At 37.0% G+C, this 25,764-nt stretch overlaps 1 protein-coding gene across 6 annotated transcripts in view; it reads left to right on the forward strand.

Annotated features, from left to right (window-relative positions):
• Nucleotides 1–25,764, forward strand: part of JAKMIP1 (janus kinase and microtubule interacting protein 1) — a 226,327-nt gene that overhangs the window by 97,012 nt on the left and 103,551 nt on the right. For 3 of the 6 annotated variants that reach the window (XM_058025246.1, XM_058025243.1, XM_058025244.1), the window contains 11 exons: nucleotides 510–638; nucleotides 1,949–2,077; nucleotides 4,012–4,095; nucleotides 7,770–7,832; nucleotides 8,981–9,079; nucleotides 12,113–12,214; nucleotides 15,078–15,131; nucleotides 16,146–16,211; nucleotides 18,582–18,650; nucleotides 21,815–21,892; nucleotides 23,474–23,677. In XM_058025246.1, the coding sequence (XP_057881229.1) occupies nucleotides 510–638; nucleotides 1,949–2,077; nucleotides 4,012–4,095; nucleotides 7,770–7,832; nucleotides 8,981–9,079; nucleotides 12,113–12,214; nucleotides 15,078–15,131; nucleotides 16,146–16,211; nucleotides 18,582–18,650; nucleotides 21,815–21,892; nucleotides 23,474–23,677 (1,077 nt within the window). The remainder of the gene's footprint in view (nucleotides 1–509; nucleotides 639–1,948; nucleotides 2,078–4,011; nucleotides 4,096–7,769; nucleotides 7,833–8,980; nucleotides 9,080–12,112; nucleotides 12,215–15,077; nucleotides 15,132–16,145; nucleotides 16,212–18,581; nucleotides 18,651–21,814; nucleotides 21,893–23,473; nucleotides 23,678–25,764) is intronic. The other 3 variants (XM_058025249.1, XM_058025247.1, XM_058025248.1) reach the window with 2 other exon arrangements.

Raw genomic sequence — 25,764 nt, forward strand, 5'->3', positions numbered from 1 at the left:
AATGAGAATGATGATACTGAAAAAAATAAATTATAAGCATTAATTTATACTTTTAAGTAGGGTTTTCCAAAATAGAATTTTTTCTTTTTGCAATTAGTATGAGAAATTAAATTTGTTCCACCTTGGTCTCCAGAATACTTTTTTTCCTTTTGGTTGCACATTTTATATGTTACATTGTACTGGCTTACTTTCTTCTGAATAGATATTGGATTTATCTACTGTGAATCTTGAAAGGACTTTTGTGATTTTGGTAATTAGGTTTTATAGTTTTGCTAAAGCATTATTCTTTTGGTATTTACCTCATCTCTGTTCCACGTCCAGTTGTGTTCTTGGAGGTTGTTCCACAAATGATGTTGAAAAAGTAAGTTATCAGAGAAGAGTTTGCACTGGAACCTTTCTTTCTTTCCAAATACTAAAATAATCATCAGAGAACACCTTGGTTGCTACTTACTGGGTCGTTGGGGATTTTCATCTGTTTTGCTACTAGCTAAAAAAACCTAATTTTTCAGAGGCATGTTGTGGAGACATTTTTTGGATTTGATGAAGAGTCTCTTGATTCAGAAACTTCATCTGTAACTTCATACAACACAGATAAAACAGACAGGACACCGGCAACACCAGAAGAAGATCTGGAAGATGTAAGTAGTAACTGATTTGTTCTTCTTTCTACTTCTTGAAGTATAAATACAAACTTTCAGCCATTGTACCCAATGAACTGTGAAAGATTTGGCAGAGAATTCCTTTGGGTCTTGTTAAGTCTGGTAACATATACACTTTGCAATAAAATTAATAAGATAATATTCTATCCGACAGATTTGGCAGATATTGGTGTGAGAAATATTTTTTTCCTCAAACTCTTTCTTATTAGTCAAAAGAAAATGAAGAGGCATATTGCTTTGCCAAAAGTCAATACTTACTAGACAATAGTCTGCCTTTCAACCTTATCATTTGACTGTTTTGATACAATCAGAATTTTCTTTCTCTGCTCACAATACTCAGAGAGCCCTTTGCACTTCGTAAAAGCTTAGATGATCATAGGTAGTAAATACCCAGTGACATGTTTTGTCCCAGCTCTGTGATACTCACTGCTGCTAGCCTACTTTGGAGGATTGCGTGCGTGAGCACAAAGCACGAATTAGATGCTCTTTTTCATCTTTCTTTTTCACCAACTTCTGCCTTATACTCCTCAGAAGAAGCTGCCTTTTTTCCTAGGTTTAATGTCTAATAATATCTAGTAATCTCTTTTCTTTAAAACTCAAGTTCCTGGAGCAAAAATTAATTAAAGTGAAGGACATTTCTTGTCCTCAGCTGTATAGGAAAGACTTTATAAGTGTTAAAGTTAGTGGCTTAACATTCAAGGAAAATAAAGACTTTGAAAATACTTTGTATTAAAAGAATAAATTTAAGAAAATATATTTGAAATAATTTTGAAATGTAACTTCTGTGTCAGTGTGCTTTGCCCTGGCATTGTAGAGAACAAGTGTAAGGAGGGAAGGGTGGACAGCATGAGAAATAGAACAAATACCTTCTGAGACCCCTCTGGCTCTGGAATTGCTGACGACAGTGTTGCACAAAGACTGTTTCCCCTCACCTTTCCCCAGATAGTTTTTCCATTTCTGCACATTGTTGTCTTACATGGCAACTTATACTGCCCTTGAATTGTGTGGTAGATAGTTACTCATCACCTTTTCCTTTTCCTTTTCCTTTTCCTTTTCCTTTTCCTTTTCCTTTTCCTTTTCCTTTTCCTTTTCCTTTTCCTTTTCCTTTTCCTTTTCCTTTTCCTTTTCCTTTTCCTTTTCCTTTTCCTTTCCTTTTTTCATACCTTTATTAAACTTTGAGACTTTGTATGAGTTTTGTTGCTTGTTTGTGAGTCTGTCTTCTGTACAGACAAACCCATTATTAAATACATTTTTACTAACCCACTTCCCCCCCCCACCTTTTCATTAAGAGCACGCCTAAAGAAGAAGCTGAACTCAGGTTTTGCCAGCTAACAAGAGAGTATCAAGCTTTGCAAAGAGCTTATGCATTGCTCCAAGAACAAGTTGGTGGAACCCTGGATGCAGAGAGAGAAGCAAGGGTAATTTTTTAATTGAAATTCTTTTAACTCTGAAATAATATAAAAAGCTGAAACAATTTGTAATAGCAGGAGGTATCTTTGCAGGTCAGTGAAATGCAGAGCCCAATGTTTTTGAGGATTAGAGGATGTCATAAGTAGGGAGATAATTTAGATTCATCTGGTGCAATCAGAACAAAGATGTTAGTATACTTTATTCTAGCATGTATAATGCATTAAAGATTTCTATGCTATGAGAGTGATAACCCATTTGAACCTGTAGTTTGGATAGTGACATGATGGATTTTAAATTAATCACAGGGTAGGTTGTTACAAGGGCATAGGTACTTCCATAATATGATTGTATTAAAAATCTCCCAAATCAGAATCAAAAATCTGACTTAAACCTTGGTTCTGGCTGACTGGGAAGCAGTTTTGCACAACAGGAAGTGGGGACTCCTGATGGACACCAAGCTGGACAGTTAAAAACCCCCTGTGTGTCTTCCCTCAGCAACTTCTCCAAACCCCAAAAATGGAGAAACATTTTAAATACTGTGATTATTACATGTTACTGCTTTGCTACATGTGGCCACTGCTGTACTGTGCCACTGCAGTGTGTTGCTAAGAATGCAGAAGGAAAATGATTTTAATGTGTTTAAAAATTACTGATGGAAAAGGACTCAACCAACCTACACTCCTTTTTTATTTTTTCCTGTGAAATATAGTTCTTATAATAGTAGAATTACGGCTTTATGGCTTTATTTATTAGAGTTCTTAGCATCTTACAAAAGCCTAGTCAGTTTTGACACTCTCTTTTTAAGTAGGACACTTAGCCAATGAAAGCTATACAGACTTTGAAGATCACTTCTCAAGATAGAATTAGGATAGGGGGCATAATTCCATCTACTATTAAAAAAAGGATTTCAGGGGCAGTCATCTATTTGCCACCTATGAGAGACAATTATATATTTTCTTTGCCTTCATGGGGTTTTTTAAATTTTGCAGGCATTTGCAGACTGTACTTTTTGTAGTCTTGGAAATTGTTGCTATTTGTTTTTAATGGCATTTTGGGTTTTTTGATACGTCCCTGCAAATCCATCTCTTGAGTGAGTCAGAAATTAGCTTTTTGCATAGTTTATTTTGGTGGGATGAACATTTCCTATTACTTATAGATGAGGCTTAAGGTAAGAAAGGACCCAAAGATGCACAGATGCGGGGAAAAAAAAATCCCTGTAGGTATATTTAAACTACTTGGGTGGAAAAGTACCTGAAGTAGAGTGGAAAAAAAATACTTGTGGTAGATCAAGGAGCCTCAGTGGTTGGGGTCTCCAGAAACATGTGTTTTATATCCTGTTTTGTTTAGTGTCTTGTATGATCCAGTGCCTTTTGGTGCCTCACTGGACATAGGGGGTAATACCCACTGTAGTGTAGTACTGAGTGTAATAATCGTATAAATGAGGAAAACTGACCAGCATGTGCTGTTTATGGGATATGTAATTTATTTTGGGTCAATATAATTCATTTACCTAAAGGGCTTTTTCAGTGTTAATGCAATTCTCTTTCTCCCTTGTCCCTTTTTCCCCAGTTGCCTTAAGTTACTAAAGCTTATGAATAGCTTCTTAGAGCTCTTTCAGTTTCTAAATTTATTTTTTTTCTTCTCCTGGTAAGAACTTTGTCACTGATTATGGGATGTTAACATCTTTTTAGGCTGGGAAGGAAAAATGCTGTTAAACTGGCTGCTTCAAACATCATGGAGCATAAACACAAAAACAATTATTTTCCTTGTTTAAAATATTAATTAACAATTATTTTTTATATATAAATAACAATTATTTTAATTGTTTAAAATTTTAATTGAAAAACATTAAAAGCTGATGGGACAGCCCATAAAATAGTAGAAAATATATTTACTTTTGATTTTTCCTTCCCCCCCCCCCCCCCCGTCTTCTTCCCCCCAGACTCGTGAGCAACTGCAAGCTGATCTTCTCAGGTGTCAGGCAAAAATTGAGGACCTGGAGAAAGCTCTGATGGAGAAGGGACAGGTAAAAGGCTCTCTAAATGTGCTCTCCCACATCGTGTTCTCTGCGTGCAGTGGTGCCCTTGCCATCTTCGTTGCTTACTGGTGTGTTGGTGTCAATGATGCAGCTTAATTGCTACTGCAGCATTACATCACTCAAATAAAGCAAAGGACTTTGCAGTCTAAGAAAATGTCATTACAGACTCATTTTCTAACACAGAATACACTAAAGCATACTATTAAAATAACCACATGTACTTGCACATTCTGTTCCCCTTGTCATTTGGTGAAGGGCTTTCTCCTCTTTTCAATTTTGTTAGTATTTGTTATAAACTCTAATAACATAAATATTCTGTATTTCTACTGGAGAATATTTTTGGTGTGTACCAAAGAAAAATTTTTTAAAACCCCAGCTTCTAAGCACACTAGAGAGATGAACACTGAGCCTGTCAGGTTAATGGGAGCCACTTGAGGTGTTACTCTCCTGGGTTTAAAATCTCAGAGGGCCCAGCTGCTTTCACATTCCCAAACCATCACACAAAGTAAAATCAGGCCCTGTGCTTCAGTATATATAATATATGTAAATACTCATCAAAGATGTGTCTACTGATGCATATTTAATATTGTCTAGGGCCCTCGGGAAGTCTGATTAAGAGTTATGAGCATGCATTTGCAAGTCGTTCAGTTGTGTGACTGCTAGAACACACAGTAGAAATTGGGGAGATGTTATTTTATGCTTTATTGTTTGAAACAAGAATTTAAGTTTGCAGGTAGCTTATAGTAATAAGATAGAGCTAGCTGTAGATATACATTTCAAAGACTGATGATCCTGCAGCAGTTGACACAACTTACATATAATGCCAAATGAATGATAACACTATTTTTGTGGTTTATTCTTTGAAATTAAAATTTTCTGAAAGATTCTGTATCAATGCAAAGGTTTGGGGACCATATTCAAATTAAGGACAAAATAATTTATGCTAGCTTCCACACAAATTGCAATTTGCTGAGTGAATTTCATGTAAATACAATATTACTAAAAACTGAGAATATGTTATCAATCTAAAAATGATGGCCCACTGAACTTCTGGAAGAATAAATGAAACCAAAGACCTCCCAAGCATCTACTGCTGCTATTTTGGTTTGTTGATAAGAAAGATGTTGTGGGCAAACTGCTGTGTAGTTGAAAACATTAACAAGATAGTTGTCTGTACAGTGTATAATGTAAGTACTGTGTATGTAAACAAGATAAATGAATTTGGATACCCATGTAAGGAGTTTCTCTTGCAGAAAAATCACAGAAGTGTTATGTCAAAAATATCTGGAAATTAGAATTTAGTCAATTACTACTTTGAAATTCAGAACCAAATTTTCCACTTTGTATTTTAGTAATCCTGAGAGGGTGAACAGGGATGTGACAAGGAGCACTATGATGTTGTTTGTAGTGGGCTCGTTTGTACACTGAGCGTTAGCTTTCCTCAGAGGGGATCACAATGTCTTCCTGGGAGCTCTAGCACCTGCTTGGTTCTCCTGAGCTGTTAGTATTTACAGTCAACAAAATAAATGGTTGTATGATAAACTGAATTCTTTGTGCACTATGTGATTTTTTAAAAAATTCTTTTATTAATACTTTGTCATTTAGATGTCATGGTAGTGATGATGATTTAATAATAATTGTGGAATGCTCATTCTGGGAGCTAGCCCCTGAAGTGTGTTTGTAAACAAAATAATGAATCAAAAGATCCAAGTGTATTATTCCAGAAAATTTCCTGAAGTCTATTTCAGAGCATGAGATTAGAAGCTTATTGATAAAAAATTATGTGAAGCTTGGTTTGTAACAACTTATGTGGAATTTCAAAGTAACTGTCAGTGGCTTTTGTTAATCTCCCTTCTGGCTGGACCTGTCAGTATTCCCCCAGAAGTAACACAAAACTCATCATCCATTTCTGCATGGTACATTGAGGTGCATGCATGAGAAATTTTATATTAAGTTAAGAAATCCTAAAACATATAATGGCAAATATTTAAATAATATTAAATATATTTAACTAATATTAAATATATTTAAATAGAGGCAAATAATACATCTAAAATTATTGGAATATGCAATATGCCAGATGCATGAATCCTCAACTGTGTCAATGGTCTGGTGTGTAAATGCAGTTCTGCTGGAGTTCAGGTTTTCTCAGGAAGTGTAGTTGGACTCCATCAAGAAAGATGCAGAAATTCGTTATCAATAGAGCAGATTGTTTTGTTTTTTCTACCTCTGTGAACTGAAGCAGTTGAAGCTGCAGTGTGATGTAGCTGTTGAACCTTACCATGTGGGTATGTTTACCATATCCATGCATTGGGATGTCCACCCTAAGTCTGTGCATGCAACTCTTCATTCCTTGACCTTAGTAAAATGCTAGTTAAATACTAAACCAGATAGCAGATTTTATTTTCAGCATTTCTTTCACTTGCCTCAAAAATTCTTGACAAGTGTAATGCCTCTCAGTACTCATTTTAGTATGTTATTCTTATAACATCACAACCATGAAGAGCTTGTTTATTACATGAAATGCATTTTTGTGCATGAATGGAAAAAGGTAGAGAGAACAGTACAACGTGAAATTGTAGCAGACAGTAAGTAGAAAAACTAAAATGTTTTAAAAAATACTAATTGGACTCAATATAATATCATAATATTTTAGATTGACATTTCAAGGATATTTGATGGGCTGGGATATCCAGATGTCATTGATTCCTTATGCAACATCAGTGTGCAAATATCTTCCTGAAAAATAATTCATTGTCCTTAATACTTTAGTAAAGGCATTTAGATTTTAAATAAATCATCCCTTGAACCTAGAAGATAATTTGATCTAGAATTAGTATGGCATATTAAGTGTTGGATATTGTTTTAATAGACCTTTTAGAACAGCATAAGAAAGGTTATGTAAATAGATTTCTCTGTAGGAAAAACAAGAACAAATTTGGCTGTTATAATCCATTAAATCTGAATGGCTGGCCATAAGTTTTTGTAGCTTGGCTCTTTAAAGGGATATTTGATGAGGCCTTTTGTAGCCATGGGAAAACCTAAAAGGAAAGATGTGTTTTGGAACAAGTGATTAATTGAAAATACAGTTTCTAAATGGAGTATACAATGTCTTGCATCACTTCCCTTCCTCCACAGCATTGAATTTCTTGTCACAAACAGTGTGTATTAGCCAGATTCTCAGATTTTTAGCAGAGGGTAATTAACTTCATATTGCTGAAGCTTCTTTTTGGTCATTTGGGTTAGTAAAATAATTTTCATCCCTTTCTCCCTTTTTATTTTTATTGCACTACTTAAAATGGGATTATTTTGCAAGAAAGCTTCCAAACCTTTGCAATGGAAAGCAATAGTTTTGAGTTCAGCTGAGTAAATAAATTATTTTAAAAGAACGCAAAGCATATAACTGTGGTAACCCACAATTGCTACATGTAAAGATTTTAAAGTACATGCTAGCTGAAACATGCTAGGAAACAAAAGACTGCTACAGGAAAGAACTTTAATTTTCACTGTTATAAAATGCTGTACATCCTTGAAACATTTATGATGGCTTTATTGTTCAGTGTGTGACCGTTTTATACTTGAATATAAAATGACGTCTGAAATCTAATTACTGGAGGCATTCATTTTTCTTCTTTAACAAAACATATGTATTTCCCTCACAGGATTCAAAATGGGTAGAAGAAAAGCAGCTGTTAATTAGAACAAATCAGGAGTTGCTAGAGAAGGTATGTGGGAATATTTTCACCATTGCTGCCCTTTATCATAGAAGAAATTGAATGCACTAAGTACTATAAAATCAGCATGAAGTTGCTTTATTTCTCATCAGAAACAGAAATTTAAGTAAAAATCTCTGATTAAAGTACAAACATGCTTTTTATATTCTTCAGGAATCAAAGCTGTTTTTTATTGTGGAATTACATGGATAGTCACCAGTGCAGCCCAAGCTGGCTGAGGTTTCTAGTGTCCAATAAGATATACAGATGCACAAAGATTGTTATTCTCCTGACCAATAGCAACATTCCCTGCTCCCTTCAATGTTTTTATAGTTTTTACACACATTGAGTAATACTGATTGATTTAAGGTTTATTATATTAACTCTCTGAGCTACTCAGAGCTGAGCATCTGCATTGTTCTTTGTTGATAGTGGTGGGAAAGTTGGCTAGTCAACTTAGGAGACAAATAACTGATATTGTTAATTGGTAGCTTAATATTAATATAATACAAATACAATAACCAAATAAAATATCATGATTAAAAGTAGTTAAAGACAGGTTTAATTTATTTGGACACTTACGTGGGTACTATAAATGTTAAAGTACATTATGCTAGATGTTACACTTCTGTTTAGATTTGTACAAAGGAAAAAATCACCCAGTTAAACTAGACAGCCAAAGCTATTAGTTGGCATAATTAACAGCCAGTATTGAATTTCTGTTTTGTCATTGTTAGTACCCCAAGGCAAAATTCTGGCAAATTAAAAAGTAGTCATTAAAACCACACCATTATTGTCTTTCATATACTTAAAAAAATTAGATGTCTAATTAGGCAAAGACAATGAGAACAGCCTACCCAAATGTTAATGTAATTCAGTTTCATTTGCTGGATTTTAAAAGAAAACTTGCACTGCTTAGCTTATTTAGATACAATATTCATATCACTTTTATGCTATGTTCCAAGAGAACATTGACCATTTTCTGCTGACAACTCTCAGAAATACTTTCTGATAAAATACTTTCTTTTCTCTATGACACAGCCTGATGTACAATGAAAAATGGAAATAATTAACAATTTTGTCTAAACCCCTGCTTACTACTGTAAGCAGTATTTTTTCTAGTGCTTACAGGGTGTTACCATGTTGTGTTTGTCTCACAGATTTACAGAATGGAACAAGAAGAGCACCAGCTGAAGAATGAAATGCAAGATGCAAAAGACCAGAATGAGCTGTTAGAATTCAGAGTGCTAGAGCTTGAAGTAAGAGATTCTCTCTGTTGCAAACTCTCAAATGGAGCAGAAATTATGTTTGAACCCAAGCTGAAATTCCTGTAAAGATTACTGATGTCTGGTGCATGTTTAAGGGAAGTCACTTAGGTATTTATTTTTTAAATGTTGTATCTTGGGATAATGAAATTGATGCCACTGCCTTAATATGTTTTGGAGAGAATGCTCACTAATGTTTATAAAGATGTAATATAGCTAATATAAATTGCATATAGTTTTGTTTTCATCTAATAAAATATTTTGTTTTGCAATATTTTGCCTTTTTTATTTGTTTCATTTCCATAACTGCTCCTTTCCTGCATGTAAAATCACCTGGTATGTATTCTACAGCCTTGGCTGGCATTGATTAAATTAACACACCTTCTCACGTCTTGCATGCAGTGATCTGACTAAAGAGCTGACACATCCATCACATCAATGTAGAATTCCTTTAAATTACATTAATTTAATGTTGACAACATTCATATGAAGTAAATTTATCTTAAAAAGAACACTTTTTGATAGCAGCTTCCAAAGAATTCCTCTTACCTTAAATCCATTTTCTCATGGTTTAAAGTGGTCATGGACTGGAAATAATTGGCTTCAGTCAATGAAAAATGAAAAAAACCCCAAACCTCTGGCAATGCCAAATAAAAGTAGTAAAGCAGAAATATAACTTCTTTCTGTTAAACTAATATGTTGCCTATACCAAACAAATTCCATACTTTGCATAAATGAAATAAGCAAAATTATTTGTTTTTAGCACTGAGCATGTAGCCTGTGGTTACAGCTGAAAGCAATGGTTCTTATTCATCCCCTTCCAAACTGGGCTTATTTGGAATTTAGCAACACTGAAATATCTGTGTGTGATGCACACTTGTCACATGGTTGTATTGCCTGATGACACATTGTTCAGTTTCAAAGATCACCAGCATTCTTAACACTGCTTAGAATAAACTCTCTGACAAACCTGTCATTGTCACTCCTCCATTTTTATCACCCAGCACGTTTCACCAAAAACCTCGGCATGTGTAACTTCTCTGATAAAGATGAAAAAGTCATGTCTCCCTGTTATGTGGATGTTCTTTTTGTCTGACATTTCTTTATCTTTTTTTCATCCTTTATCAACCATATGTTATGGTGTCATAGCCCATTATATTCAAAATTATGAATTTAGGTTACTAGAATTTCAGTAGATGTTCAGAGGAAGATATGCTTTCTAATAGGTATCTTTATATTTTATGGAAGGACTGTAAAGAAAAATAGAGAACAATTTAGGATTTGACTTGGCTGTTGCACTAGAAATTGCTTCCTAAAGTGTGAGGGTTCTTAGAAGTAAAATCGTCAAAAAAATTTCTTAAGGAACGAACAAATATTCTTCAATACATCCTTCATGAATGTATTTTTCACATGGAAGAATCACATCAAAAACAGCTCAGTATGTCATGTAAGGCTTTGTCATGTGCCAAAGCTTGGAAAAATTCTTTCACAGAATAACAATGGAAGTATTTTTGTGTGATTGCAAGAAAAGATTTTTTCCTTAGTAGACAAGCACATAGGTACCAATGTGACTGACAATGCAATGCTTTAGGAAAACCATCAGTTCTACTGGTGATCAGGACAGTATTTTTTAGTGCAGTTATTTCAGACGGAAATTAGGTAAAGCATAAAACACAATCATTTATTTATGAATTAAAGCAAGCAAGTTTAGATGAGATGAATGCAATAGCAACTGATGAATTTTTAACAATATCCAAAATCATAACTGAATTTGGATAGGAATTAAAGTTCTGGCTTTGGTTTACTATAGCTAAGACATTATTTAAGCCCATCAGAATGGGTTAAATAGACTGTTGATGTAAATATTATTTTTAAAAAGCTTCAGAGGAGGAAACGTGCATAGAGTACAGAGATTTTTCTGTCTACACTGTACTTTCAAATTAGGTTTAACCTAATTAATGAACAAGATTTGCCATGCTTTGTAACATGTTTAAGTGAATGGATGCAGCCTGCCTGCCATATCAATTAAAGCACCTCATTTGTGATTTAGGAAATGGCGTAATACATGGATGGTCTTAGGAACTGAAGTATTTGTAGTAGTGGTCTCTCTGAGAAAATGAAGCTCATATTGCCAAAGCATCCCCTTGTAACATGTGTAACATGGAGATGAAATCTGGTGTTTCTTGCTCATGTTCTCATGGCCAGAGAGAATTCAGAGTAAGACCCAATGCCTTGGTTGCCCAGAGCCTTCAGTCCAGTCATTTTTTCACAGGCACATGAAAATTTAGTTTAGCTTAAAATTGCTTGTTTGTTATGTTATATCTGCCTTCTGAAGAAATAATAGGTTGATATTTTGAAGAAAGGAATGGAAGTTATGTACATGGACCAGTTAAGTTTTAGATATACTAAATATCTTTAGATAGACAGGAACTTATATTTTTTTTGTTTTGTCACAAAGAACATCATAACTGTAGAATAGTGCTGCCTTCCAACATATTCTGACATCTTTGCTTTTGGACTGAATATGAATGGGGATTTTAAATGGTCTAATAGGAAGGTAGACTTTAGAATAAACAGGGACCAGACACACAGGTTTAATTTTAGTGAGAAAATATTCAATAATACTATTTTATGATGGAGTTTGATTTTGTTTTCTGCAGATTTTTCTTTCTATTTTTTTTATTGTTCTGTGAAAGAAAACAGGAGTTAAATAAGGTTATAATCCACATAAAAACCTGCAGAGTATTTCAGGGCTCCAGTCAATTAGGGCCTGTGTTGCAAGGGTTCTGCAGCTGAGGAGTGTCAGGTAGCTTTGCAGAAACTGTGTGCATGGAATCAGCTGGCAGCTAACACTATGGTTGTATTTAGCCAAAATTCTTCAAATATGGTAAAAGTAAGAGGAAATAGAATAGATTTGGAATGAGAGCAGGGATCTGCCTTTTTAATGTACAAGTATGTTTTGTAAAGGTGGGGAATAAATGTTAATGTATATTCACAAATGTTGTTCTTAAACAAATCTTTCCTCAGGAGAGAGAGAGAAGGTCACCAGCATTTAATCTTCATATAACCACCTTCCCTGAAAACAATGGAAGTGCACTTCAGCTGTTCTGCCATCAGGAAGGAATAAAGGTATATGAGAGAAACACCAGAAACAGTTGGATGGCTAGGAACCTTTCTTGAATGACCAGTCTAATATCCAAACAAGTGGTTTGACACTTACCAGGGAAGAAAATGAAAAAAAAAAAAAATTGGAAAAGACATTTTTATCTGGGGAAGCGGTTTCATAAGAATATGATCTGATCATATCAGGAGTTCCTCAGTGAAACTGAAGGCCGGTCAATTAAGATAATTTACATTTAGTCTAGGGAAGAATGTGGATGTTGAAGTGATTCCTTGTCAGGTTTGCTACAGTACATGGTTCATTATATTAAGTGTCTTCATCTGAGTTCAGAAATATGACATTCAGTCCTTATTACACCCAATTTAGTGAAGGATTTTATTTGTTGAATTAATATTCTTAAGTTATTTGCTAAGGCCAGGGCCTTGAAGCGTGAAGTGCCGGACCCAGAACTCATTCAGATAGGTGGGACTCTTTTAGAACAAGAACAAGATAAATGTCAGGATCTCCCTTGATTACCTTCTGATATAAGGCAGCAAGAATTGCTCTTTTCACTCCTGTTCTCCCATGAACAGACTATTTCTGCAACTTGATTTGCATGCTGGTTCACTTAAGATTGAATTCAGATTTGTCACTTATGTTACACAATAGGGCTGGGCAACTTTTCTAAAAGTAATTAAAGCATAATCTCTGTGCCACTCACTATTTATGATTGAATTTTTAGTGGTGATTTATGGTTGAATTTTTAGTTGTGTTTACAACTCCTCTTCTGAGGCTTGTTGCTATTCAGTGCTTTAATGAGCACAGTATGATCTCTAAAGGAAGTAAACAGAAATTGTCCCTGCATATTTTTAGGAAGTTGAGTAGTCTGAAAGAAAAGAGTTAAAATCTGCTTCTTACCTATAGATTTGGTTGGATTCTCATCTCCCAAAGCACACCAAGAATCATCAGTTAGCATATCACCTACAAATAGAGCCAGATCCACTTTTAGCTTACCTGTTGTTCTAATCTACATGTTGGCTGTAGCAGTGTACCAGAATCCATAATTCCCTTTTTTCCATTGTCATCTACGATGTGCTTTAACAGGTGGATTCTTTTCAATCTGCCTTTCATTTTGCTTACCTGGAAGATGGTGACCTAAAATGGGCAGGCTGTAATAGTTGACCTTTTATCTCTTTTCAGTGCTTTTAAAAATTATTAGCCATCAGAATCAATGTAGATTCCAGAATGATGCAAAATCCGATTTGGTTTCTGATTCTTCCTTTATGCATCATATGGAAATAAATTATTAGGATGATTATTTCTGGCTCAATAGATGCAAGTAAATTCCACTTTGCACTAGTGCAACTCAGTGGCTAAAGAAGTTTCTGTTCAGCATTGTCAATGCTGATCATAATCAATAGTTTTGTTTTTAACATCCACCCAAACACAAGTGTATTAGGATCTGCACCATTCCAGAGTTAATGATGTGCACAGTTAAATAGCTCATGTAACATTCAGGAACACCCCTGAAGTTTTTTTGGAAGAGATGGAGGGGACCTCAGGATAGAAAAACCTGAAAACTGCACATGGCCCTGTGGCATGCTGGCCTTTTAGTAAGCACTGAGTAAGAGTTGATGGTGGCAGCACTTAACAAGGCTCTTTTGCTTTATGTATGTGTATTAAGCATTTTGGACTAAAATGGACTGGTCCATTCCCATGCTCTCAAGGCTTCCTGCCTTCAAATAGCAAGCACACATTCCAGCCTGTCAGTGGAAGCGATCCCTGGTCCATGTTAACTTGGATGGGTTAACTTGCAGAGCAAACTTGGGATAGTTCAGGAGAATGTGATTAACTCTAGTTGAACAGTTCCATAACTCTTCCCAACAAGTTTATAAATAGAGTTCTGGGGCCTAGGAATGGATCCTGTATTTCACTGGCACAGTGTGAAATACAGACATCATGTGAAATTTACCAGGAAAAGGTTCTTTACCCTGAGGGTGGTTGGACACTAGAACAGCTCCCCAGGGAAGGGGTCACAGCTCCAGCCTGACAGAGCTCAGGAAGTGTTAGGACAATGCTCTCAGGCACATGGTGTGACTCTTGGGAATGATGATGTATAGGGCCTGGAGTTGGACTCAGTGATCCTAATGCACCCCTTCCAGCTCAGCATATTCAATGATTATGTGATTCCATGAATTTATTCCTCTCTTTTTTGAATCAGAGGAGTAGTTTTCTTTATTTCAGTGGCTGAGCCTTAATAAGAATGGGCTGTTCAGCTCATTATATGAGAGCTGAGTGGCAGAGAAATGTGGCTTTCTAATCAGAAAGATGATTGTGAACTGATAAGCTGTTTGGAGGAGGATGTTCTGCCCACTGTGCACATTCCCTTCTGCCACTGTAAGGCTGATTTGAAACTTTATGGTTTTCTTTAACAAAGAAAATAAAAAGCAAATCACCAAGCAAACCTTCTTAATAATTACTTGTTCATGCCATGCTCTCTGTCCTTGTAACTTCTGTAGCTTGATGTGGCTGATGCTCTAAACAAACAAAAAAATGTCTTTTAAGCCCTTTCTCTTTACATCTTTTAAACCTGTTTGTCAGTTTTGATCTTTCCTCTACATATATTAGCAGGATGAGAAGTGTGAATGATATAGGAACATTCTGCCCTCATGCACAGACATCCAGGTTGCTTATTATAATTGAGAGTGACTTTTGGTTTTGTCTTAAAGTACCAGTAATTACTTTTGTAATTGTGATGCAAAATTATGTTTCACTTATTTACATTTGAAGTCTTTTCACACACAGAAGAGAATAAGGGGTACATAAAATGTAGCATATAAAAACTGTTTCTCACCTACTTCATAAAAAATAAGTGTCAAACATCTTTTTCAGGACGTGAACATATCTGAACTTATGAAGAAGCTAGATATTCTTGGAGATAATGGGGTAACACTTTTTTACTTTTAAATGTATTTCCAGTTCCATGGTTAATTTAAAGGTTTTTTTTCCCCAGAGCAGATACTAACATCCAAGACAGTGCACAGGGTGATTTTTATATGCCTGTGTTTGTATGAAGAATATGAATGGTTAGGAATGGCTTTTGCATGAATTTTTTTAGTTAAACCGAAGGTAGTGAAAAGAGTATTTTTTCAAGGTAGGATTTGGTCTTTACCAAATGATACAGAAAATAAGCACTGTAATAGGCAAAGTGAAAAGATGCAAAACAGAAGTCAAAGCCAGACCAAGCTGCGAATTATCCCACTTGAGTAGTTGTAGTAGCACCTTCTGCTGTGAAGGCTGTCACTGCTAGGAGTGGATTTTCTGGGAGAAAGGCAAGGAAAACTGTCTCCCCTTTTCCCTCTTTATTGCTAAGTACAGTATGAAATCTTAGTCACACATTTGGGGCACAAACATCCAGGGAGCTGAGTCCAGTTTATAGCTAGATTTAACAGATCGAGGTCTTTTTAATACTAGTTTTAAGTTCTAGATTGGCATGATCGAGGTCTTTTTAATACTAGTTTTAAGTTCTAGATTGGCATGTTATGTTGCAAGTCCTGTGGAGATTTCTATGGCACTTACTCTTTTCATTGTTTTCTTCAATTGGAAGTCTGAAGTGCATGAAGGTGAGATTCACTTGCTGCAAGGCTTAGTCCAGTGAACTGGCAAAAACAGGCAAAAAATTGCAAAATCCCTGACTGAAAGCACTTAATTTTAATGGAATGATCTGTTTCATTGAATGATCTGTTGAAAAAGTGTTGTGGGGCTGGTATGCTGAAATAGAGTGGAACTAAGCACCCTTGGTTTAATTTTCAATACTTTCAGTCATGAGATCCATTTTGGTCATGTCTATAATTCTAAATGTTATAACTGATTTACTTTTTGAAGTATGGTTAAAACTTACTGCTCATGTTAAAGAATGAATTTTTAATTCAATTTAAAGTGTATCTTTTTGTATTTTAGAATTTGAGAAATGAAGAGCAGGTTGCAATAATCCAAGCTGGGACTGTGCTTTCCCTCTGTGAAAAGGTAGAATTCAGTAAATATTTTTCTCTGCTAAAAAGTGGCCATGTCTTGTAAGATACCTCATAACATTGCCAGGGAAGCATGGCTTTTCTGTTCAGGTCATCTGGATTGGAGCATGTGTTCATCCTTACATGAAGGTTGGGATTGTCTTGAGGCAAAGCCAAACTTAGGAAAGAAACCCAGTTTAAAAATAAAAACATGTTTTGGAGATATTCCCTTAGCATAAAGTACTAAAAATCCACTTAACAGAAGAGACTCCATTCCCAGCAGTGCTGTGTCCTCATTGCTCTGAGAGCAGGTGTAAAGTGCCCTCTTTACAGGTGAGGTGCCCATGGTCCCTTCTGGGCTCATTCCTGTGGGTGATGGAAAGAGCTCAGAGTAGTCATTGGTCCTCTCCTCTGCAAATTAATGGACATAGACAAAAAGTAGTTTGCACAAGACAGTCAGGTCTCTCATTTCTGTATGGCTAGTTCTTTACTTCCAGGGAATATAACCTGTATATGAAAAGGGTGGCATTTAGAACTAAGAAAGACTGCATATTTCTCTGAAGAAGCTCTGTGCATCCTTTTCATATGTTTCCATTAAATCTTTCCCGATGTATTGTTAAATTCAGAATCAGATATTTTAAATTAAAATTTGAGCAATTTTAATAATTGCCTTAATTGATATAATTTTGATAATCTACTTATCTAAATACCTTAAAGTAAATAATCTACATTAGGTAATTTAATAATCATTAATTTAAATGAGTAATTGCTATAAGCAAAATAAAAATGGGGAAAGGGCTAAAATCCCTATGTTTTTTCACTGTGCTGTGGCATTAAAAGAAAAGGAAATTTAGCACTTTATATCCAAAAAATGAAAGGAGAAGAACCCCACTATAAAAGGCTAAGACATAGACTCCCAAAAATACTGTTTGTGTCTCCTGTGCCCCATGGTTTATGAAAGGGTAACAGGCATAGAACGTTCAGAATCAACATTTCATTTTGCATATAATTTGCATACCTTAAAAAAAATTAGACCTCTAACTTTTGCAAATAGCCCTTCACTTGATTGAGGGTAGCTGTGAGAGATGCTCAGGATTTCCTATTTCCATTGATTTCAAAGGTTCAGAATGCTTGAATATCCATGGTGAGGCTTTCCTTAGGAACATCTTCAGCTTGTCACCTTTGAAATGAAGAAAACAAATATGGTGAAAATAGAATCTCTGGGGAATATGGTGTTCCTGTTAATTTTTTTTTTTCTGTAGAAAGCTAACCTGCTAAGCAGATAAAACACATTTTCATTCTTCCATCAGTCTCTTAAATAGTGGAAAGTTCAAAAGGATGAAGTAATGAATTCACATTTCATAACTTGTAAACTTATATTGAAATTTTCTGTGCAAATCTTGGGTAAAAAAAGCTAATATGTCATTAATTCCTTTGAGACTGAGGCCTAATGAATTCAGCAAAGCACTAAATTAAAAGAGTTGATGTGCAAAGGTTACCAAAAGACTTAAAGCAGATATGAGTAGTCCAGTGTTAGTAAACAAGGCAGTTGAGGAAAGCAAGAATTATCAGTGGCAAATCTGCTCTCTGTAAGCTAATCATGGGTCCTTATTGAAGACCAGTAGGGGAATTAAATTAAATAATTCAGAACTGACCATTTCCATCCATTCCAATAAACTTAAATGGAAATATTAACATAATCCTGGTGACAGTTATTAATTAAGCAAGAACCTTGTATTCATGCATTTAGCTATTATGATGTGTAATTTTTACCTTTGGAATGCAATGGCTGTTTTTTGTTCTGATTGTTTTGAATGTTCCCATAATGGCAAGGGATTCCTAGTAGCAATGACAAGAGTTTCCAAATGTCTGTCTGTTTTATTTTTCCCTCTACATTACCAATGTTTTGCAAGTCAGCCTTTTCCCACAAAGAGTGCAGCAAACTGTGCAGAATTAAGTGTTGAGTTTTCCACCTTGTCTTTTTTTAATTGCCGTCTGGAAAAATGAAGGACTGGAGGCCTGAAGTGAGATGATGGTTTCACAAATCAGGCCAACAAGCATTTGAGTAAGAAACAACCAGGTTGATTTTGCATTCTTGCCCCAAATCTATTTTGTTTCTTGAACTTTACAGGGGAAAACCCTATTTTATTTTCTGTAGGAAAGCAACCTCCACTTGTGAGTCTTTAGTGTGTCTCTGCAGTCCTCCATTCTGCCCGTGTTCCACAACCTGTTTATTCATGTGTGTCTCCAGAGTGATCAGATAGCATGGGAAGAGTATATGCCTGGAAGTGCTGGCAACAAACTTGAAAAATGTTTGGTAGAACCTTTTTCATAATCTCTGTTCATTTTCTTTTTTTTTTTTTTTTTTCTCTTCACACTGCTGTAGTGGTTGAAACAGATAGAGGGGACAGAAGCTGCACTGACACAGAAGATGTTAGACCTGGAGAATGAGAAGGTAAGAAACAATAGCTAAAAATTCATTTAGCTAAAGTTCATGTAAGGTATTGTGCATATATTTCATCCCAGGCAGGTTTGCTGCCTTTCTCTGCTTGACAGAGATTGCTTCATGGTAAAATAGGCAAGTGGTTTCTAGAACAATCTATTCCTTGTATTCTTTGGGTTGAGAGAGAATTTTCAAATCTATATAGAACAAAAATAGCAAAAATATATATGAATTAGGGCACAAAGGCATAACTGGAGAGCACATTAACCAGTGTGAAATTGTCTCTGTGCTTTCTTTGTATATTAATTTGTCAGGCAGCAGTATCATGTTTTTAGTGTTGGGGTCATGCTAGTAGAATTGGCGAGGGTATTTCTTTGCTCTCTTGTACTCAGCTTCTGGACAAGCTGTCAAGACCTCTTACTCCAGGTGACCTTTCTTGCCCCATGGCCTTCATGCCTAAAGACAGAATGTTTTCTCAAAAAGCAGTTCTGTCTTAAAGAACGAACTGACCTTATTTTTCCATATGTTGAACAGTTTTAGAAGGAGTGTTTGGTTTTATTGGTTTACCATGCATGCTGTGCTTCACATCTTCAAATGGCAATCCAAACACTGATTAATCCTCACCACACCTTTTACAGGTAGATAAATAAGCAGCACTGCATTCATCCTAAAGAATGGGACAATGAGACAGGGAGGTTAAGTGATTTGCCCAGGACCACTGAAGAATTGTGTGTTTGAACCACAAACAAAAATAGAAGTGCTCAGACTGTGTTCTCTGTTGAGTTTAACCTGTCATACTGATTGTACTTTAACACAGATAAGAAACTTACCACATTTAGTATTTCTTTATTTTTTAAGTCTTGTTATGGAAAAATACAAAGGCTCGGGGATGGGAAAGTGGCCACAAATACAAGATTCTTTTGTAAAGAAAAATGGAAAAAATAGAGAGTTTGTAACTTGATATATTACCTTCCCCTTATTATCTGTGATGTTTTCAAGTCTTACCATGGATAGCCCTTGCATCTATTTGTTTAGTACAGCAATCTGAGAATGTGATTGACTCAATTGACTCAATGAGTTGAAAAATTATATTCTAGCATGATACTTTTAGAAAGACTGAGCACTGGTGTAGTTGTCCTTGAAACCCATGTTAAGGGTTTGAGGTCCTATTCTTGTTTCCTTCCCTCTGGTTTTCTGTGGGCAGCCTTTGCTTTCACTTTTGAGCAGTAACATGACCATGGCAGCTGCATTGCTATTCTGAGCTCTGGTGGTAGCTCTGACCCATTTTATAGTCTCAGACAAGGGAATCTACCTCTGTGGTGTCAGACACTTGTAAGAAAGTCAGGAGCAGGCCTGTCCTTTGCTGTGCGCTCCCAGGACAGTCCTTGGTGGTGTTTCATCCTGTACAACAGCCTTGCAGTTGCTGTAATTCTTCCATGTCAAAAAAGGAGCACCTGGGTAACCATGGTGGCATTCAGTTGCATAAATGTGGTGTCTAATACCATATCACATTCTCCAGAGTTCTGAACTCAGAGTTCTGGAGATGCCCAATAACGGCTGAAAAATATGTGCTACAGGACTTGTTGGAGGCCCTTTCCTCTCAGGACCAGGAGCATCTTTAGAATATGCTGGAGCAGAAAATTATAAAATGGCTATCATGGCAATAGATGCCCCTCTGTTTCCAATCAAAGTCCAGCCCCAAGACCAAGCCCTGACTATTACTTTGGGTTTGCCTTGAATATTAATTAATAGTTAATAAAAAGAATTCCAAGTTTACAAAATAAATTAATAGTAAACATTCTACTTTTTATACAGAGAACAAATGGCACCTTGTTCCTCTGAATCCTCTAATACTGGTCCTGTATGTTGCTACTGTTACCACTGGAAACTGACAGAAAAGTTGTCAGAAGTCCACATTTATGTCTGATAGCAAAATTTGGCCAAGTGACTTTGAGGCAATCCCATGTCCAATAAAACTAACCAGAGCAACAATATTTGAATTTTTTAATACTGTTAATAAAAGCTGCAATTAGTCATCTTAAGAACCCTATGTATTTAATTTGGCATTTATTCTATATGTGGAGGAAATGCAAATGTTTGTTGATTAGAAAAAAGAATGATAGAAAATATTAAATTCAGTCAAAGGGCTGTTCTGCTTTTTGTTCTATTACTAATTCTTTTGAGTGTGAAAACCTGCTTTGAAGGAAAAGCTAATAAAATTAAGTAACTCTTTGATATTTTACTTGCTATCATCAAACCTGGTCTAGAGGAAGGTGTCCCTGCCCATGGCAGGGGGGTGGATCAAGATGATCTTTGAGGTCCCTTCCAACCCAAACCATTCTATGATTCTATGAATCAAAACACTCTAAAGGCTTGTCTAATCAGGCAACCATTTCAATGTCCACAACTTGCTTGAAACATTTTTTGGATACTGAGTTCCCCTGAAACCCCAGTCTATGGGGTTTATATATAATATATATAAATATATAAGCTGTGAAAGTTGGGGAGTTTGATTTTTAAGAACAAAAGTAAACAATCCCTGTAAATCTTAGGTATCTTGAAAACTTCTTCAGCTCTTCAGCTACTCACTCAACCTCTCTGGGCATCACTTCACCTGTTTCAGTTTGGCCTCCTGCCTGTACAAGCTGAGGACTGAGTTGTTACTTCAGCTTCAGTAACACATCACAGGATGGTGCTGCAGAATCCACCTGTGGATAACCCTGCATGCTCAGGTTTCCTCCCTAGAAAAACACATCAGATAACAGCAATTAGGGCTTGCCCCATGATTTCCTTAAGGGTAATATTTCCATGGGATATTTTCATAAAGTGCCTTCTCCTGAGTTTCTCTTTTCCCTCCCTTGGCCCTGTGTAAGCTATTGGACCACATGCATGTACATCCCCACTCACCTTTTGCTGCACGTCTGTCAGGTCCAGACAGGTTTGTGCACTGGTGTAGAGGTCAATGCTTTCTAGGTACAGCTTGTTAATATGATACACAGATTTGAAGTGCTAATGCCAATATTTGATATTCCAAATATCCTTAGGATGAATGTGGTCATTTGCTATGGGTTTTCTTTTGCTTCCAAGTGGAAAGCTTGCATAAAAATGATGGCATTTATGATTCTTCATGAATTAGGATAAAGAACAAACACTCCCTTGTTTTTATTATTGCTCAGGACCTGTTCAGTAAACAGAAGGGTTATTTAGAGGAAGAACTCGACTACAGGAAGCAAGCTCTGGACCAGGCATACATGGTAGGAAAAGAACAGTCATTAAATTTTTTTTGTTTGAACAGATATGATAAAATGCAGGGTTTGTTTTTGTTTTTTTGTTTTTTTTTTTCTTTTAATTATAAATAGGACTGTTTTTTACTTTATTATCTATTTTTTCCTGCCAGACTAGAAATCAAGTATTTCTTAAACAAAAGTTTAGGAATGGATTATAGTACTTACAAGTGTAACATTTTTGCATTGCATTTTTTATTCTATGATATGCAAACATCTTGTTGGTACATCTGGAAGCTGGTTTATGTATGAAAAAAAAACATGGCTGCTAAAATACACCAGAAATTACTTTAGAACTTTTCCATTATTTCTTTTCCTGAAGCATTTGTAAGTATTACTGCTAACCTATCCTAAACCAGGAATGCCTGTTCTTCCTCTGCGATTCTTTCCTGTGCGATCCTATTCAACCTTACCCTTCCTCATTTTCAAAAGGGAAGCTACAACCTTGCCTTTTCTCAGGCTAAACAACAATCGGGAATTATCCAGGAATTGGTAAAACTACACGCACATCTTTGCAAATAGTGAGACTTTGGGAAATCAAAAAATCAAAAATATAATGGCCTGAAGCACTATTTATACATCGTAAATATTTCTTGAGTGGAAAATATTTTCAGAGAAGAAGCAAGGTCTAGTGCTCAGAGCAGATAACAGAGATAAAGCAAGCAGGCACTATTTCTAGCACTGTGACCTTGGGCAAGCCATTTAACCTCTCTGTGCAGCTGTTTATGCATCACTAATGTGGATGGAATTACCTACCTCACAAAGGTGTTCTGAGGGCCAAAGGGATGTGGTCAGATGCTCTTGATCCAAATATTGTTAGTCTGGATGCTGGTTTTTGATAAGATCATGCTAGCCCCAGTAATCGAGGAAACACTGCCATGATTCCTGCCTTTCCTCTTGGGAGTACAATTATCCACGTGAATCTGAAGTTCTCCTGTGTTGTGGGCTTTGCAAAGTACTGCAGTTTTGGTCAGTGCATGAGAATCATGTTAGTAATCTGGCAGACAGCAAGAGATGGATGAGGGATTAGTGTATACAAGTGTTCCTTCCTTCATTGCTTATGGCAGCTTGGAGCTAAGCCAGTGACACAGACTGTGAGCCGTGGCTATCAGGTCACTAGGGCCACAGAGAGGGAGAGCGAGATTTCTGTTCACAGTTTTTCCTGGGGTCTTTTTATTTTATAGGATGGCTTAACAATTCAGCTGCAGTTGAAGGAAATCTGTTAGTTTGAATTAAATTTGTAATGTTGAGCAGCAAGATTTGGAGTTTTATCAGGTACTGAATGCAGACCTATCTTCTGAATCTTTCTTAAATGGAAGAATCAATGATTTGCTAGAGCAGGACCCATCTCCCAGGTGTCCATCCGTGCCAGGATGCTGCGTGCGCTCTGTGTGGAATGCTCCTCACCGCTCACGCTTGCTGCTTTCTGTCTGCCTGTCTGTGTCCATCCTGCCCTCCTGCCTTGCTAGCCTCCTCCTCTAGCTCTTGGTGGGTCGTTTGCCTGCTGGATTCAAACGCCAGCCTGTCTGTGTGTGCTTTGGGTTGCACTAGAAAATCCAGGAGCTGGAGGCCACGCTGTATAATGCCCTGCAGCAGGATCCCGGCCGGCGGGCCAGCGAGTCGCTGACGGAGGCGCAGCGGGAGGATCTGCGCGCGGCGGTGGAGAAGGTGCGGCGGCAGATCCTGAGGCAGAGCCGGGAGTTTGACAGCCAGATCCTGCACGAGAGGATGGAGCTGCTGCAGCAGGCCCAGCAGGTAATCCCGGTGGTTCTCTCTCCTCCCCCTTGGTGTTGGTGTTACCTCTGTGGTTGCTGCCACTGCCCGTACGACAGCATCGCTTCACCCTCACCTCGTGGAGTTGTGTTCAGTCTGGTCTCTGTACAGCTCCCGTGCCAAGGAGCGTGTGGTGTCAGCACCTGGGTGTGCTGGGCATGGTGCACACTCAGAACAAGGCACTGTCTCACCACAAGGTGCTGTTGCACAACCTTTCATGTGTGAGCAACCACACAGTCTTCCACAGGACTCCAATGGGAGCTTGTTGCAGGTTTGAGGCCTAAAGTAGAAAAAGTCAGAATGGAAGGTTGTTAGTCTAACACTATGAAAGGAGTAAAGGCAGAAACAGTTACAGGAATCCAAGTTTTTATTTTTTCCCCTGTGGGAACCCAGAACATCCCTCTGGCTGTCCAGGACGGCCAAGATCCCTGCCAGGGGGCTCAGAAGCCCTGGCACAGAGCCCAAAACACCTGTGGTTTTGAATATGACCTATGGAGCAAATTACCAACCTTATATGAAGACCAGCAAGCCACAACAGTTTAGGTAGAATATTAGTGAAGTTATCACGGGGTGGAAAAGTAGATTGTAGGGGTTTTGGTATGGAGGTTCAGGGAGCAAGATGGAGGAATCTGGGTGTGTGCAGCCTTTCTCCTTCTTCTTCTTGGCCTCCATCTTTTGCTGAGATGGTGGCACGTACAGATTGGTTTAGACTAGAAGCTCACTGTCTAACATAGGTGATAGGTATTGGAAAGTAATTGTAAACATTGTATACATAGTTTTTAGTATAAAGGGGGGGCAGGCAGAGTGCCTGGAACTGTCATGCTGGATGGACCTCGGCAGGGCAGGAGAAAATTTTTATAGATAAGACACAATAAACAACCTTGAGACCAAGAACTGAAGAACTCCAACTCATTCTTCAAGCACCGGGCTGGGAAAAGAGACTTTTAACAATCTCAGGGTTGCAGCGACACAGAAAAGTCCTGAGATTCCCCTTTTTATTTATTTTAGATATTTATGAACTCTTTTAAATAAAATAAAAAAGGAAGTCTCAGGAAGTCTTTTAAGAGGCTACTTACAAGCTTTCACTCCTTTAAATTCATTCAGGAAGCCTTTTCTGTCCAAACTTCTTCCTGAAGCACAACTATTGACAACTTGAATTTGGCAAGGTCTTGGCCTTGAAGTGCGGTAATTATTTAGTGTTGGTAGCATTGCTAGTGTTTTTGTGCAAATATTCAGTGAAAGAAGAGAGCTGCATGTCTCAGGGTGTCAATTAATTACTACAGCAGAAATAATTGTTTCCAAGGATTTTGGCTCTCCTTTATAGTAGACTGTGGAAGTTGTAGGCAGATGTCCTAGATCTTGTGGACTGCTTGGCTTCTTTCTGTGCAAGTCTGAAATCACATATTGCAAATGCCAAAATGTGCTGTGCAGATGTGTCCAGAACAATGTTGCTATTTCAGGTGCTGATTCAGGAGCTGGGGCAAGAACTGCTTTCAGTTTAGTCCAAGCCTCTCTCTGTTCCAGTTGGCTTATAGATGAGTATAGATGAAACTGGTGTAATGTGACCCAGCACTGTTGTGATCATCTCCTGTCATCCTATAGTGGTGGGAAGTGCTTATGGCGGCAGTGCTAGACCTGACCTCTGAGTTCCAAAAAGTTTGCTTTCTCTGCTCCTTGACTCTGTTGTGTTGGTTTGGAATGTGTAACATTGAGAGCAGGAGATGAACTTGTTTAATGGGTTGTCACCTAGTTTTAGTCATCAGAAATGGTGCACAGAAAGGTGGAGAGGGTAGGCACCAGCTGCCACTAAAAGCGTCAGAAAGAGAGAGTAAATATATTAAATTGGGTAAATAAAGATGGAGCCAGAAGATATTAGTTTAATGTTATTAGTGTAGCTGAAAATTAGTGAGAATGGTTAGTCTCTTAGGCAGTCCAATTTCCTAGCCAGACTGTTGATGTTTTATTCAAAACAATAACATACCCTACTTCTTTTCAGTAGGGTAAATATTGTTGTTGGTGATATTTAATGGGTATGAATGATATTGTCTGTTGAGTAATGCCTCTACACC

This window comes from Melospiza georgiana, chromosome 5 (assembly GCF_028018845.1).
Source record: "Melospiza georgiana isolate bMelGeo1 chromosome 5, bMelGeo1.pri, whole genome shotgun sequence".
NCBI lineage: Eukaryota > Metazoa > Chordata > Aves > Passeriformes > Passerellidae > Melospiza > Melospiza georgiana.